At 45.0% G+C, this 14,954-nt stretch overlaps 2 protein-coding genes across 6 annotated transcripts in view; one reads left to right on the forward strand and one right to left on the reverse strand.

The window, feature by feature from the left end:
- Positions 1-2,334: 2,334 nt before the first annotated feature.
- Positions 2,335-7,629, reverse strand: map10 (microtubule associated protein 10). The gene is made up of 2 exons (XM_021564572.3): positions 6,053-7,629; positions 2,335-5,920 (listed from the first exon to the last, which is right to left on the reverse strand). Exons 1-2 carry the CDS (start codon positions 7,460-7,462, stop codon positions 3,935-3,937), a joined length of 3,396 nt encoding a protein of 1,131 aa, XP_021420247.3. The 5' UTR covers positions 7,463-7,629; the 3' UTR covers positions 2,335-3,934.
- Positions 7,630-8,052: 423 nt separating this feature from the next.
- sipa1l2a (signal-induced proliferation-associated 1like 2, genome duplicate a) overlaps positions 8,053-14,954 on the forward strand; it is a 303,115-nt gene continuing 296,213 nt past the window's right edge. For 3 of the 5 annotated variants that reach the window (XM_090201691.1, XM_090201693.1, XM_090201694.1), the window contains exon 1: positions 8,053-8,531. The gene's annotated coding sequence lies outside the window, so the exon portion shown is untranslated. The remainder of the gene's footprint in view (positions 8,532-14,954) is intronic. The other 2 variants (XM_090201692.1, XM_090201695.1) reach the window with 1 other exon arrangement.

Consider the following 14,954-nt stretch of genomic DNA (forward strand, 5'->3'; position numbering starts at 1 on the left):
TCTGGTAACATGACCGAATACAAACAGTGCAGCTATTCCCTCCGCAAGGCTATCAAACAAGCTAAGCGCCAGTACAGAGACAAAGTAGAATCTCAATTCAACCGCTCAGACACAAGAGGCATGTGGCAGGGTCTACAGTCAATCACGGACTACAGGAAGAAATCCAGCCCAGTCACGGACCAGGATGTCTTGCTCCCAGGCAGACTAAATAACTTTTTTGCCCGCTTTGAGGACAATACAGTGCCACTGACACGGCCTGCAACGAAAACATGCGGTCTTTCCTTTACTGCAGCCGAGGTGAGTAAGACATTTAAACGTGTTAACCCTCGCACGGCTGCAGGCCCAGACGGCATCCCCAGCCGCGCCCTCAGAGCATGCGCAGACCAGCTGGCCGGTGTGTTTACGGACATATTCAATCAATCCCTATACCAGTCTGCTGTTCCCACATGCTTCAAGAGGGCCACCATTGTTCCTGTTCCCAAGAAAGCTAAGGTAACTGAGCTAAACGACTACCGCCCCGTAGCACTCACATCCGTCATCATGAAGTGCTTTGAGAGACTAGTCAAGGACCATATCACCTCCACCCTACCTGACACCCTAGACCCACTCCAATTTGCTTACCGCCCAAATAGGTCCACAGACGATGCAATCTCAACCACACTGCACACTGCCCTAACCCATCTGGACAAGAGGAATACCTATGTGAGAATGCTGTTCATCGACTACAGCTCGGCATTCAACACCATAGTACCCTCCAAGCTCGTCATCAAGCTCGAGACCCTGGGTCTCGACCCCGCCCTGTGCAACTGGGTACTGGACTTTCTGATGGGCCGCCCCCAGGTGGTGAGGGTAGGCAACAACATCTCCTCCCCGCTGATCCTCAACACTGGGGCCCCACAAGGGTGCGTTCTGAGCCCTCTCCTGTACTCCCTGTTCACCCACGACTGCGTGGCCGCGCACGCCTCCAACTCAATCATCAAGTTTGCGGACGACACAACAGTGGTAGGCTTGATTACCAACAACGACGAGACGGCCTACAGGGAGGTGGTGAGGGCCCTCGGAGTGTGGTGTCAGGAAAATAACCTCACACTCAACGTCAACAAAACTAAGGAGATGATTGTGGACTTCAGGAAACAGCAGAGGGAACACCCCCCTATCCACATCGATGGAACAGTAGTGGAGAGGGTAGCAAGTTTTAAGTTCCTCGGCATACACATCACAGACAAACTGAATTGGTCCACTCACACAGACAGCATCGTGAAGAAGGCGCAGCAGCGCCTCTTCAACCTCAGGAGGCTGAAGAAATTCGGCTTGTCACCAAAAGCACTCACAAACTTCTACAGATGCACAATCAAGAGCATCCTGGCGGGCTGTATCACCGCCTGGTATGGCAACTGCACCGCCCTCAACCGTAAGGCTCTCCAGAGGGTAGTGAGGTCCGCACAACGCATCACCGGGGGCAAACTACCTGCCCTCCAGGACACCTACACCACCCGATGTCACAGGAAGGCCATAAAGATCATCAAGGACATCAACCACCCGAGCCACTGCCTGTTCACCCCGCTATCATCCAGAAGGCGAGGTCAGTACAGGTGCATCAAAGCTGGGACCGAGAGACTGAAAAACAGCTTCTATCTCAAGGCCATCAGACTGTTAAACAGCCACCACTAACACTGAGTGGCTGCTGCCAACACACTGACACTGACTCAACTCCAGCCACTTTAATAATGGGAATTGATGGGAAATGATGTAAATATATCACTAGCCACTTTAAACAATGCTACCTTATATAAATGTTACTTACCCTACATTATTCATCTCATAAGCATACGTATATACTGTACTCTATATCGTCGACGGTATCCTTATGTAATACATGTATCACTAGCCACTTTAAACTATGCCACTTTGTTTACATACTCATCTCATATGTATATACTGTACTCGATACCATCTACTGTATCTTGCCTATGCTGCTCTGTACCATCACTCATTCATATATCCTTATGTACATATTCTTTATCCCCTTACACTGTGTACAAGACAGTAGTTTTGGAATTGTTAGTTAGATTACTTGTTATTACTGCATTGTTGGAACTAGAAGCACAAGCATTTCGCTACACTCGCATTAACATCTGCTAACCATGTGTATGTGACAAATAAAATTTGATTTGATTTGAAATGCCTTAAGTTCTGAAATAGACACCAAAATCAACATACTGTACAAACAATTGTCTAGGCTAAGTAATACTGTACAACATAATTAGCTAGCTAGCTAAACAACTAGCTAGCTAAATTGTAGTCAGTGGCTAGCTAAGACAGAGAAAGGGGATGGAAGATGTTCAACACTTTATTAAATGAATTTCAATACAGCACATGTATTCATCATGGATTGGGTAACGGCGGCCTCTGGTCACGCTGATGAACATGTACAGGAGCTTTCTGCGGGGATTTGTAGTCTTCTTGAGGTCTTCTCTGTTTCTAATCAGCATTTCAACATTTTGACAATAAATTGAGGTGAATATATTGATAAAAGTCACCTTGTCTGAGAATTACACATTACTCAAAATGTCACGCCAAGATAAGACTTGGACATTAATTTTTTGCCAACACATGGCTAACCTTTGTTTAACCAGCTGCTCTTAGGCTTGGAGTTACCTTTCTATATAATACGCTATGTTAGAGTTTACCCTTCCTCTTCCAATTATAACGTGTGGAGGTCAAAATAATTAACAATTATCTACCAAATCTATTCATTTTAAAATGTTGATTACTTCTGCCTTCTATAATCATTCACTTGATAATAAGACAATTTGTTTTTGTTAATATATAATGGTTCCTGGGTTGCCGGTTTGCCTAGGAGGGGGTGAGAAAAGGTTGAAACCCCGCTGCTCTATGTCAATTCAAAGCCATAGTATTCAGGAGATCCATGACTGAGGGTAGGCATCAACATATCTCTCTACCTGCTCCCTTTGGCATTGTGTAGTAAGTAGCCTTGTGGACTCGCATATATTGAGTGGCATTTTCATGCACAACTTAAGTAGTATGTAACTCATCAACACATTTAAATTATTTTCACAATTGAATGTATAGATAAAACAACAGAAGCATTTTAATAACTTGGGAAAGACATTTTAAACTAAAACAGTCTTGCTTTTTGATAACGTATTCATATTAGGGAATTCCCAAGCCCGCTCACACAGTCAATAGTCTAACATGGAAGTAAATTATTCAATTAGCCCTTTGAATTTATGAATGATTGATACAACATTACATTCAGTTTAGTCTAGTGCCGTACAGAATGAGATATTAAAATGGAAGTATCCCGCATGTCCAAATTCAGAATGACTAACAATGTCTGTCTCCACACCATTGCTCTATCAGTAAACCAGATGTGGACTATGTCAGGGCCCATATGTATCAAGCATCATGGTCTGTGTTTACACAGGCAGCCCAATTCTGATATCTTTTCCACTAATATGTCTTTTGACCAATCACTTAGAATCTTTTCATATCAGATCATTTTCAGAACTGATCTGATTGGTGAAAATACCAATTAGTGTGTAAACACAGCATTAGAGTAGGAGAACTGGTTTTGCCTTTAATATCACAAGTAGGATCATATGGACAGGGAATATCTGACCCTAGATCAGCAGCACTACCTTGAGATGCTTGATACATTTGTCCCTAGGAAGCACATTCTTCATGTGGGTCTTCTAGAAGGTGTATCCATGGAGCTTGTTAACTACCAGCTCAGAGACATGTTGCTACTCATTACTGAACCCCAGAGAACCCAGTTCATCTATAGCTTCTTTAGCTAGCTCTCCTGCCTCCTCGGTTAGCTAGCTCTCCTGCCTCCTCGGTTAGCTAGCTCTCCTGCCTCCTCGGTTACTAGCTCTCCTGCCTCCTGTTAGCTCCTCTCCTCTCTCCTCAGTTAGCTCCTCTCCTCAGTTAGCTCCTCTCCTGCCTCCTCAGTTAGCTCCTCTCCTGCCTCCTCAGTTAGCTCCTCTCCTGCCTCCTCAGTTAGCTCCTCTTCTATATCTTCAGCCTTGTGGGACTCAGGTGAGGAGTTGTAGTCAGTAGAGATGCAGGTGTCTACAGAGTATCCCCTGTCTGACCTACTGTTCTTAGTGTGGATGGAGTCAGTGTGGGTGTCTACAGAGTATCCCCTGTCTGACCTACTGTTCTTAGTGTGGATAGAGTCAGTGTGGGTGTCTACAGAGTATCCCCTGTCTGACCTACTGTTCTTAGTGTGGATAGAGTCAGTGTGGGTGTCTACAGAGTATCCTCTGTCTGGTGCTCTGTCCTTGGGTTCTTTGGGGATGTAGCCAGTATGGATGTCACTGAGTTGGCCTGATGCTTTGAGACTCTCAGAGAAAGACCCCTTGGCTCCCTGAGACCAAGTGCCACCAGGCCTGTTGGTTGAGGTTCTTCTAGCCCCAGAACCAGACCTCATGACTCCTCCACTACAAGGTCTTGCTGCCAGCTGAGTTCTAGAGCGGACTGAGTGTATGGATGCAGGCGAGTCTCCAACACTGTTGTCAGAGGAGACGCTGAGGACTGAGGCCTGGGTACGAGGTCTGATGACGTGCGTGTTCAGCAGGGAGCGCTGGGGAGACGTCTCAGCTTTAACAGGAACTGGAAGAGGCGGAGCCACTGTTCTTCTCTGGCTTCTCTCTGAGACACTGGAGCCGTCAGAGTTATGGTCACCTGACACTCGGCTCCTCCTCTTGTCCCTGGTCCCACCCCCAACAGGCTCAGGGCTCCTCCCCCTAGTCTTCTCACCCCCAACAGGCTCAGGGCTCCTCCCCCTAGTCTTCCCACCCCCAACAGGCTCAGGGCTCCTCCCCCTAGTCCTCCTACCTGAAACAGGCTCAGGGCTCCTCCCCCTAGTCTTCCCACGCCCAACAGGCTCGGGGCTCCTCCTCCTAGTCCTACCTGAAACAGGTTCAGGGCTACTGAGAAGGTCAGTTGAAGGTGAGAACCCGTCACCATCAGTAGGGTCTAGACTGCTGAAGTCATCCAGGTATTCTACTGCCCCCACACTGTCCAATCTATCACTGCTGGAGGCTGAGTGGGGGTGTTTGAGTCTGGGGCTTCTTCTGGTGTCTGACATGTGGGGCTTGTGGCCAGAGTCTAAAAGGTGTGGTCTGGGTTTGGGGCCTCTTGGCGTCTCATCCCCGTCTCCTCTGCTGTCAGAGTCAGCATGGTCGTACTCTCCACTCCGTAACACCTCCTCTGTGTGATCAACACTGGGAATATGCACCCACAGTTTACTGTGACTGTCCTGCTTGGAATGGGATGATGGTTTCTGTTTTGGTAATCTTTGGGAGGAGTCATCTCTCTTACAGTAAAAATCCTCTGCATTGACACTAGTTGTGAATGTGTTTGATAGTTCCTGCTGGGTTCCTGTTGAGATGTTTCCCTGCCGTTCACGGTCTCTGTCTAGGCTACTTATCGAAGTCGCAATGTCCTCATTTAGAATATCATTCCTATTGAGTAGCTTCCTCCCATCTATAGGTTTATCCGTTTGTCTGTTAGTGTTGTTGGACTTCCTGCCAGGACCCTTGGTCTTGAGTATCTGTTTGTCTGTCTGTTGCTTTCTGCACTCATGGAGGTGGCATTTCATCCCACAAGGTTGAATCTGCTTCATTCTTAGGCGGAACGTTTTTGTCATTCCAAAACCTAACTTCTTCTTGGGAGAGGACTTGGACACTGTATTGCCACTCATTGTATTCTCCCAGTTTGTTTTTCTGATATAACTTTGTGTGGTAGTGCTGCATTGTTCCTGAAGAGGCCTATTCTTCACTCTGGGGCTAGGTCTGACCCATAGTTCGGGAACCACTGGGCAAGGAGACTGCCTGCCTCTCTGTGGTGATGTTGTGGTGTCTCGTAGGCCCTGGGACTGAGGCCAGTCCGCCTGTCAGAATCACAATCACCTTTATTCATCAAAAACATTCACATATACACAGAATTTGACTTGGCTAAATGCCAGCAGTAGACACAAATATACAGACATAAGAAATGACACAATGTACATACAGTATCATACCTGTCCATTAGAAGGCTCTGTCAGTGGCCTGTAGATCCATGCTAGGTTGGGGTGGACTGAAAAGAGCTGCTGTAGCTGGGTCTGACTCTGTCCACTCAGCTGGGCGAGCTCAACTAGCAAGGTGTTCAATAGAGGGAGCGGTCTCAGAGCCTCCCCTAAGATAGATGCCGTCTGCTGGGGTTGGTGCTGTCCCCTCTCTTCCCTGCCTCTAGACTCCATAACCACATCCTGTCTCTGTCTACACCTGTGGTCTGTAGCAGGAACCTGTGTCTCATCAGGTGTCTCCTCATTCCCCAAGTCCAGATCCTCGACCCTGAGAGACTCCATGTCTAACACCCTGTAGTGGCCTGGTTCATTCTCATGTTGTTGTTCTACAGAACTGCTGTAGTAAAGAGATGGGGGCTGAACACAGAGGCTTCCCTCATCATGCTCCTCATCGATAGCAGCCACTCTGAGTGTTCGGTGATGCTGCTTGCTTCTAGAATGTTCTGTTTGAGTGCCAGTTGAAACTGGAACAGTCTGCCGTGCTTCTGACACCACTATCTCACTGGGCTTGTCATTTATATGAATATTCTGATAAAGGACCTTGGAAGGCCTGTTGTCAATGTCCAAGTCAAGTGGTTGCATCGTTCCTTTCCCACGATCGACCTGTAAATGTTCTATTAGTTTCATAGATTCCGTCCCGTGTGTAATACCAACTGGCAATACCCTGTTATCAGGTATATGTGGTAATGAACTACTTCCCAGACTGAACAGATTATATCCCAAAGAAAGAACACCTATTTTCTCTCCCATGAGATTAAATAAATCAACAAGTCCTTTCTCTCCTTGGGAAGAGGGAGAGGAGATACCATGAACCTCCACATCACACCTGATACAGTCTATCAACCTGACCAGAGACACCATCGAGCAGCCTATCAACGTGGGAACCTCTCCCCTCATATCCAGGACCACAGCATGCAGAGGAGTGTTGGATAGGTGGGTGTGGAGGGAGTCCAGGTGGGTTTTGAACAAACACGACTTGCCTTTGTTGAAAGGGTATTTAAACGTGTCGTGGGCTTGATAGAGCTGGTTTTCCTTCTCAATGTCCTCGTCCTCATGGTGCCGTTGATCTAGCAGTGGAGTAGACGTTTCTGGTTGATAGATGAGCAGAGTTGGGAAGTCCAGTAGTCTCACACCGAGGGCTAATTCATCTGAATAATTTAGACATTTTCTGGTTTTGTCTATTCTGATATATTCCACCAATAGTTCGAAAGAAAAGAGAGTTTCGTTGTTATTTAATTGCTCTGTCATTGTGCCATTGCGACAGGTGTCCGAGCAACAAGAATTTGACGGATTCACTCTCAGCCCAGAGTTGCCAGTGATACCATTCTGAATGGAGATCCCTCGTTGAATGAATTGGTTAAACATCAATCAGACCCCTTAGGAAGAAAACAACGTTTGGTTTTTGTATAATTTACGAGAGAATCACAGCTGAAATGGAGGAGAAAATCCGTAAATTAGCCTGTCAGCACCGATAACCCACAAGCTTCTTCAGCTCCGTGGAAACAAACTGGTTTCCGTCACGCATCTTTTATGTCATGTGATGCCAGAGGATTCTGGGAATAGTAGTTTTCAGTCCTGACCACGTTAAAAAAAGGGTGAGTAATGTTACATTAGCAGATTTATTAGGAGTCATATTGAGCTACAAATGCACACTAATAACACTTTAAAAAAAAATATAACTAACTATCTATACTAATAACCCAGGAAATGTATCCTTAAAGCAAATAATATAATACAATAGAATATAATATAACTCAATATTCTTTATGGACAAATAGCATAGAGAAAACTGATAGCATATTAGAGACTTAATTTGACCGTATAGTATTGCTTTTATTTCCATGATACAACAAGTTAGAGCCATTTTCCTGCAGCTCGCCAGTTGGTGCCACTGTGGAGCTTTATTCAGAGATAGGCTATGATATGCCGATTGCTTTAAATAAATATATATATACAAATGTAATGTCTATTATCCAGAATATAGGGCTATTCAATTTGGGCCTGCTATTTTGTGCCTTATTCTCACAAACAGAGATAAATATTCGTCAGGGTCACACCTCGCCGTTATTCTCTCTTTTCACTTCAGTGACTAAATTACAATTATTAACAAATAAATTTCCTCTGTTCTCTTCTCCGCTTGTGTGTTTGGCTGGATCTCTCTATTCCCACAAATCATCACATTAAGGAAGGCGGAGGGAGGAGCTATCCGTCAGCGGTGGCACCCTGCTCTGCTCCGCTGTCATCGCGGACTAAAGCGGTCTCTAGATGGATATCACACCGAACAGCAGCCGGAGAGAGGAGAGAGAGGGTCTATGGAACTTCACACGTTGGAGCGTTTCTATGGATGAACACGGTTTAATCTGTAGACAAGGATAATAACCGTCTCGTCTATCTTCCCGAATATTAGCCTATTCTTCTGCTGCTCAAGTGAAAGGTAATGGCACAGATGTTCTTCCTACTGTTCTCCCCAATAACGGAATAGTGTGTCGGGGTATGTTCTTCCTACTGTTCTCCCCAATAACGGAATAACGGAATAGTGTGTCGGGGTATGTTCTTCCTACTGTTCTCCCCAATAACGGAATAGAGTGTCGGGGTATGTTCTGACGTCCAGGTACAGCTCCGCTATCATAGCCCTCATCATTTTATTGTCCGTCTGTAGAAAAAAAATGTATGACTGTGTTAGTGGGGTAGTGAGACAACTTGTCCGAGTCATATTGTTGTTTGGTGTAATTATGTGTAGACTATGATAATCCCAGTCGAAAAAGCCATTGACAGAAACACAGAGTATAATCGTGGTAACTTTTTACACACCACAGTGAAAGTTTCCAGTGCACAAACTGGTGTGATCTACCTCTGCCACTATGGGCAGACAGGCTTTTTATTACCACTATTTGACAGATGATTTGATGCATCTCTACTACACACAGAGTTTATATGCGTTGCTTCCCAGTAGTAGAATGAGTTCCCAGATGTACAGTACAGAGAGCCATTGTCCTAGTGATCCTTTGTTGAGGTTGATGATAAAACCATATTTTATGTCCATAATGGCTATAGCCTATTATCACTTAATAATATATTGGTTGGAGATTCTCACTTGGAAATATATTATTCTAAAGTATTGTGAATAGTATACTACGCCTGGTGTAATGTTTGTCTCTCAGCTGGTGGTATCTTTTATTTTATGGTGGTAATACTTCACTGAGACAGACAGGGGGCGATGAAGACCTCAATCAATGTCTGACATCATAGCCTACCTACCTGCAGTCCCTCACACTACTACTCTACTCACAGGCTGAGACCCAAATGGCACCCTATTCCTTTTTTAGTGCGCTAACCTGGACCCACAGAGAACTCTGGTCTAAATAGTGCACTCTATAGGAAGTAGGGAACCATTGGGATGCATCCATAGTCTCAGAACAAAGACCAGGTGTATATCAGTAAACAGGAATGTACCAACCTAGTTCTTTACTGTTGGTGTTTATCAGTAGACAGGAATGTACCAACCTAGTTCTTTACTGTTGGTGTTTATCAGTAGACAGGAATGTACCAACCTAGTTCTTTACTGTTGGTGTTTATCAGTAAACAGGAATGTACCAACCTAGTTCTTTACTGTTGGTGTTTATCAGTAGACAGGAATGTACCAACCTAGTTCTTTACTGTTGGTGTTTATCAGTAAACAGGAATGTACCAACCTAGTTCTTTACTGTTGGTGTTTATCAGTAGACAGGAATGTACCAACCTAGTTCTTTACTGTTGTTGTTTATCAGTAAACAGGAATGTACCAACCTAGTTCTTTACTGTTGGTGTTTATCAGTAGACATGAATGTAACAACCTAGTTCTTTACTGTTGTTGTTCATCAGTAAACAGGAATGTAACAACCTAGTTCTTTACTGTTGTTGTTTATCAGTTCACAGGAATTATTTTGCCACTATGGCCTTTTTATTGCCTTACCTCCCTAATCTTACTACATTTGCACACACTATACATATATTTCTCTATTGTGTTATTGACTGTACATTTGTTGATCCCATGTGTAACTCTGTGTTGTTGTATGTGTCGAACTGCTTTGCTTTAACTTGGCCAGGTCGCAGTTGTAAATGAGAACTTGTTTTCAACTAGCCTACCTGGTTAAATAAAGGTGATCTGGCCTACCTGGTTAAATAAAGGTGATCTGGCCTACCTGGTTAAATAAAGGTGGAATAAATAATAGGGCCTTGATCAGGGAGGTGGCTAAGAACCCGATGGTCACTCTGACAGAGCTCCACATTTCCTCTGTGGAGATGGGAGAACCTTCCAGAAGGACAATCATCTCTGAAGAACTCCACCATTCAGGCCTTTATGGTTGAGTGGCCAGATGGAAGCCACTCCTCAGTAAAATGAACATGACAGCCTGCTTGGAGTTTGCCCGAAATGCACCTAAAGGACTCTCAGACCATGACAAAACAAGATTCTCTGATCTGAAGAAAACAATATTGAATTATTTGGCCTGAATGCCAAGCATCACATCTGGAGGAAACATGGCACCTTCCCTACGGTGAAGCGTGGTGTTGACAGCATCATGCTGTGGGGTTGTTTTTCAGTGGCAGGGATTGGGAGACTAGTCAGTATCGAGGGAGAGATGAATGGAGCAAAATACAGAGAGATCCTTGATGAAAACCGGCTCCAGTGTGCTCAAGACCTCAGACTGGGGCGAAGGTTCACCTTCCAACAGGACAACGACCCTCAGCACACATCCAAGATAAAGCAGGAGTGGCTTCGGGACAAGTCTCTGAATGTCTTTGAGTGGCCCAGCCAGAGTCTGGACTTGAACCCGATCTAATATCTCTGGAGAGACCTGAAAATACCTGTGCAGCGACGCTCTCCATCCAACCTGACAAAGCTTTAGAGGATCTGCAGAGCAGAATGTGGGAAACTCCCCAAATATTGGTGTGCCAAGCTTGTAGGATCATACCCAAGAAGACTCAAGGCTGTAATCGCTGCCAAAGGTGCTTCAACAAAGTATTGCGTAAAGGGTCTGAATACTTATGTAAATGTGATATTTCCGTTTTTTATTTGTAATAAATTAGCAAAAATTTCTTAACCTGTTTTTGCTTTGTCATGATGGGGTATTGTGTATATATTGACTGGGGGGGAGGGGGACACACACACACAATTTAATCCATTTTAAAATAAGGCTGTAACGTAACAAAATGTGGAAAAAGTGAAGAGGTCTGAATCCTTTCCGAATGCACTGTAGACAGTTTGAGGGCAGTCTGGTTATTCCTACAGGAGTCTTTTTCTATGCTCCAAAATGCCACCCTATTCCTTTTAAAGTGCACTACTTTTAACCAGATCCCTCTGGGCCCTGATCTCAAGTAGGGCACTATATAATGAATAGGTTGCCATTGGGGACACAGCCCTGTCCCTTGGCTGAGAAGGTAAAGAAATGTAATGGTGCTATAATGTTGTTTTTCCTTCAGTTCTGTATCCCTCTCTTTTCTTCCTGTGGGAAGTTTATTCTACATAACTATTACATTCCTAATAAAGGAAATAAATAGGCCTCTCTTTTCAATGGGCCTGTAGTAGTAAGGGCTGTAGACAAAACAACAAGTAGTGGAAACTACAGAAATCCATAACAAGCAAGTGTTATGCTATATAAAGACCTTGTTCTGAAATCTCTCAGAAGCCTGTCAACTGACTCCTGCTCTATGTGCCATTTTAAGTGGATGGATGTAGGAAGGATGTAGGATGGATGATTGTAGGAAGGATGGATAGATAGATGAATGTAAGAAGGATGGATGGATGAATGAGTGGATGCCTGTAGGAAGGTTGTAGGAAGGATGGATAGATGGATGGATGAATGGATGTAGGATGGATAGATAGATGGATGGATGGAGTGGATTGATGCTTACTGTAGCTGAGTGGATGGATGGTTGGAGTGGATGGATGGATGGAAGGATGAATGGATGTGGGAAGGGCAGATGTAGGAGGATGGATGGAAGGATGGATGTAAGAGGATGGATTAATGGATGAATTTCGGGAGGATGGATGTAGGAGGATGGATGGATGTAGGAAGGATGGATGAATTAATAGATGGATGTAGGATGGATGGATGGATGCATGGATGTAGGATGGATGGATGTAGGATGATGGATGGATGTAGGAAGGATGGATGTGGGAAGGATGAATGTAGGAGGATGGATGGATGGATGGAGGTAGGAAGGATGGATGTAGGGAGGATGGATGTAGGGAGGATGAATGGATGTAGGAATGATGGATGGATGTAGGAAGGATGAATGTAGGAGGATGGATGGATGTAGGGAGGATGAATGGATGGATGTAGAATGGATGGATGGATGTAGGAAGGATGGATGTAAGGAGGATGTATTTAGGAGGATGAATGGATGGATGTAGAATGGATGGATGGATGTAGGAAGGATGGATGTAGCAGGATGAATGGATGGATGGATGTAGGAGGGTGGATGGAGGATGGATGGATGGATGTAGGGAGGATGGATGGATGTAGGGGGATGGATGGATGGATGTGGGAGGATGGATGGATGTGGGAGTATGGATGGATGGATGTAGGGAGGATGGATGGATGTAGGGGGATGGATGGATGGATGTGGGAGGATGGATGGATGTGGGAGTATGGATGGATGGATGTAGGGAGGATGGATTGATGGATGTAGGGAGGATGGATGGATGGATGTAGGGAGGATGGATGTGGGAGGATGAATGGATGGATGGATATAAGAAGGATGGATGGATGTAGGGAGGATGGAGGGATTGAGGAATGTAGGATGGATGGATGGATGTAGGGAGGATGGGATGGATGGAGGAATGTAGGATGGATGGATGTAGGGAGGATGGATTGATGGATGTAGGGAGGATGGATGGATGGATGTAGGGAGGATGGATTGATAAATGGGTAATGGTTAGGAGGGTTAGGAGGGTTAGGAGGGTGTAAATAATAGACAGCCCGTTAACAACAGCAACATCATATGTTTGTAAAGGATTAATCAAATGAAGCTTTATTTTATAGAGCACATTTCAGACATGAAATGCAACACAATGTGCTTCACAGGGAAAAACAAAAAAACAATGAAAATAAAACCTGAAATATTTACTACACAACAAACAGAGGATAAAAACAAAAGAATAACAATAAAAACAGAACTACCAAAAAGCACCCTGAGGAAAATCAAAGCCACAAATATCTATTTTAAACATGTCCACAGTTTCGTCCCCCTCAGGTTCTCTGGCAGGTTGTTCCAGAGGCTGGGGGCATAGTAACTAAAGGCTGGGGGCATAGTAACTAAAGACTGGGGGCATAGTAACTAAAGGCTGGGGGCATAGTAACTAAAGGCTGGGGGCATAGTAACTAAAGGCTGGGGCCATATTAACTAAAGGCTGGGGGCATAGTAACTAAAGACTGGGGGCATAGTAACTAAAGGCTGGGGGCATAGTAACTAAAGGCTGGAGGCATAGTAACTAAAGCCTGGGGGCATAGTAACTAAAGGCTGGAGGCATAGTAACTAAAGGCTGGAGGCATGGTAACTAGAGGCTGGGGGCATAGTAACTAAAGGCTGGGGGCATAGTAACTAAAGGCTGGGGGCATAGTAACTAAAGACTGGGGGCATAGTAACTAAAGGCTGGAGGCATAGTAACTAAAGGCTGGGGGCATAGTAACTAAAGACTGGGGGCATAGTAACTAAAGACTGGGGGCATAGTAACTAAAGGCTGTGGGCATAGTAACTAAAGGCTGGGGGCATAGTAACTAAAGGCTGGGGGCATAGTAACTAAAGGCTGGGGGCATAGTAACTAAAGGCTGGAGGCATAGTAACTAAAGGCTGGAGGCATAGTAACTAAAGCCTGGGGGCATAGTAACTAAAGGCTGGGGACATATTAACTAAAGACTGGGGGCATAGTAACTAAAGCCTGGGGACATAGTAACTAAAGGCTGGAGGCATAGTAACTGAAGGCTGGGGCCATATTAACTAAAGGCTGGGGGAACAGTAACTAAAGACTGGGGGCATAGTAACTAAAGACTGGGGGCATAGTAACTAAAGGCTGGGGGCATAGTAACTAAAGGCTGGGGGCATAGTTACTAAAGGCTGGGGGCATAGTAACTAAAGGCTGGGGGCATAGTAACTAAAGACTGGGGGCATAGTAACTAAAGGCTGGGGGCATAGTAACTAAAGGCTGGGGGCATAGTAACTAAAGGCTGGGGGCATAGTAACTAAAGGCTGGGGGCATAGTAACTAAAGGCTGGGGCATAGTAACTAGAGGCTTGCGGGCATAGTAACTAAAGGCTGGCGGGCATAGTAACTAGAGGCTTGCGGGCATAGTAACTAGAGGCTTGCGGGCATAGTAACTAGAGGCTTGCGGGCATAGTAACTAGAGGCTTGCGGGCATAGTAACTAAAGGCTGTCTCTCTATGCCTCATGGTCCTGGGCTTTGGGATAGTTTAAAAACAAGTGCTGGCCGACCTACTGGGAACATAACATTAAGCATGTCTGATATGTATTGAGCTGCACAATGGTGGATTGATTTAAAAACCAATAGTGGAATCCTAAAATGAATTCTAACACTCTCAGGCAGCCAGTGCAGAGACCTTAACACCGGTGTAATGTGTCCTCTCCATCTGGTCTTGGTCAGTACCCGTGCTGCAGCATTCTGTAGACCAGACAGGAGATCATTACAGTAGTCAAGATTGCTTGTAATAAAAGCATGGATGAGTCTCTCTGTATCAGCCTGAGAGAGAAACGGTCACACCTTGGCAATGTTCCTCAGGTGGGAAAAATCTAATTTGGTCACATTCCTAATGTGCTTTGGTGGCCTATACAGGGTCATGGGCAGCACTGGTGGCTGACA

Source organism: Oncorhynchus mykiss, chromosome 16 (genome assembly GCF_057628025.1).
Source record: "Oncorhynchus mykiss isolate SJ-2025 chromosome 16, ASM5762802v1, whole genome shotgun sequence".
Taxonomy (NCBI): Eukaryota; Metazoa; Chordata; class Actinopteri; order Salmoniformes; family Salmonidae; genus Oncorhynchus; species Oncorhynchus mykiss.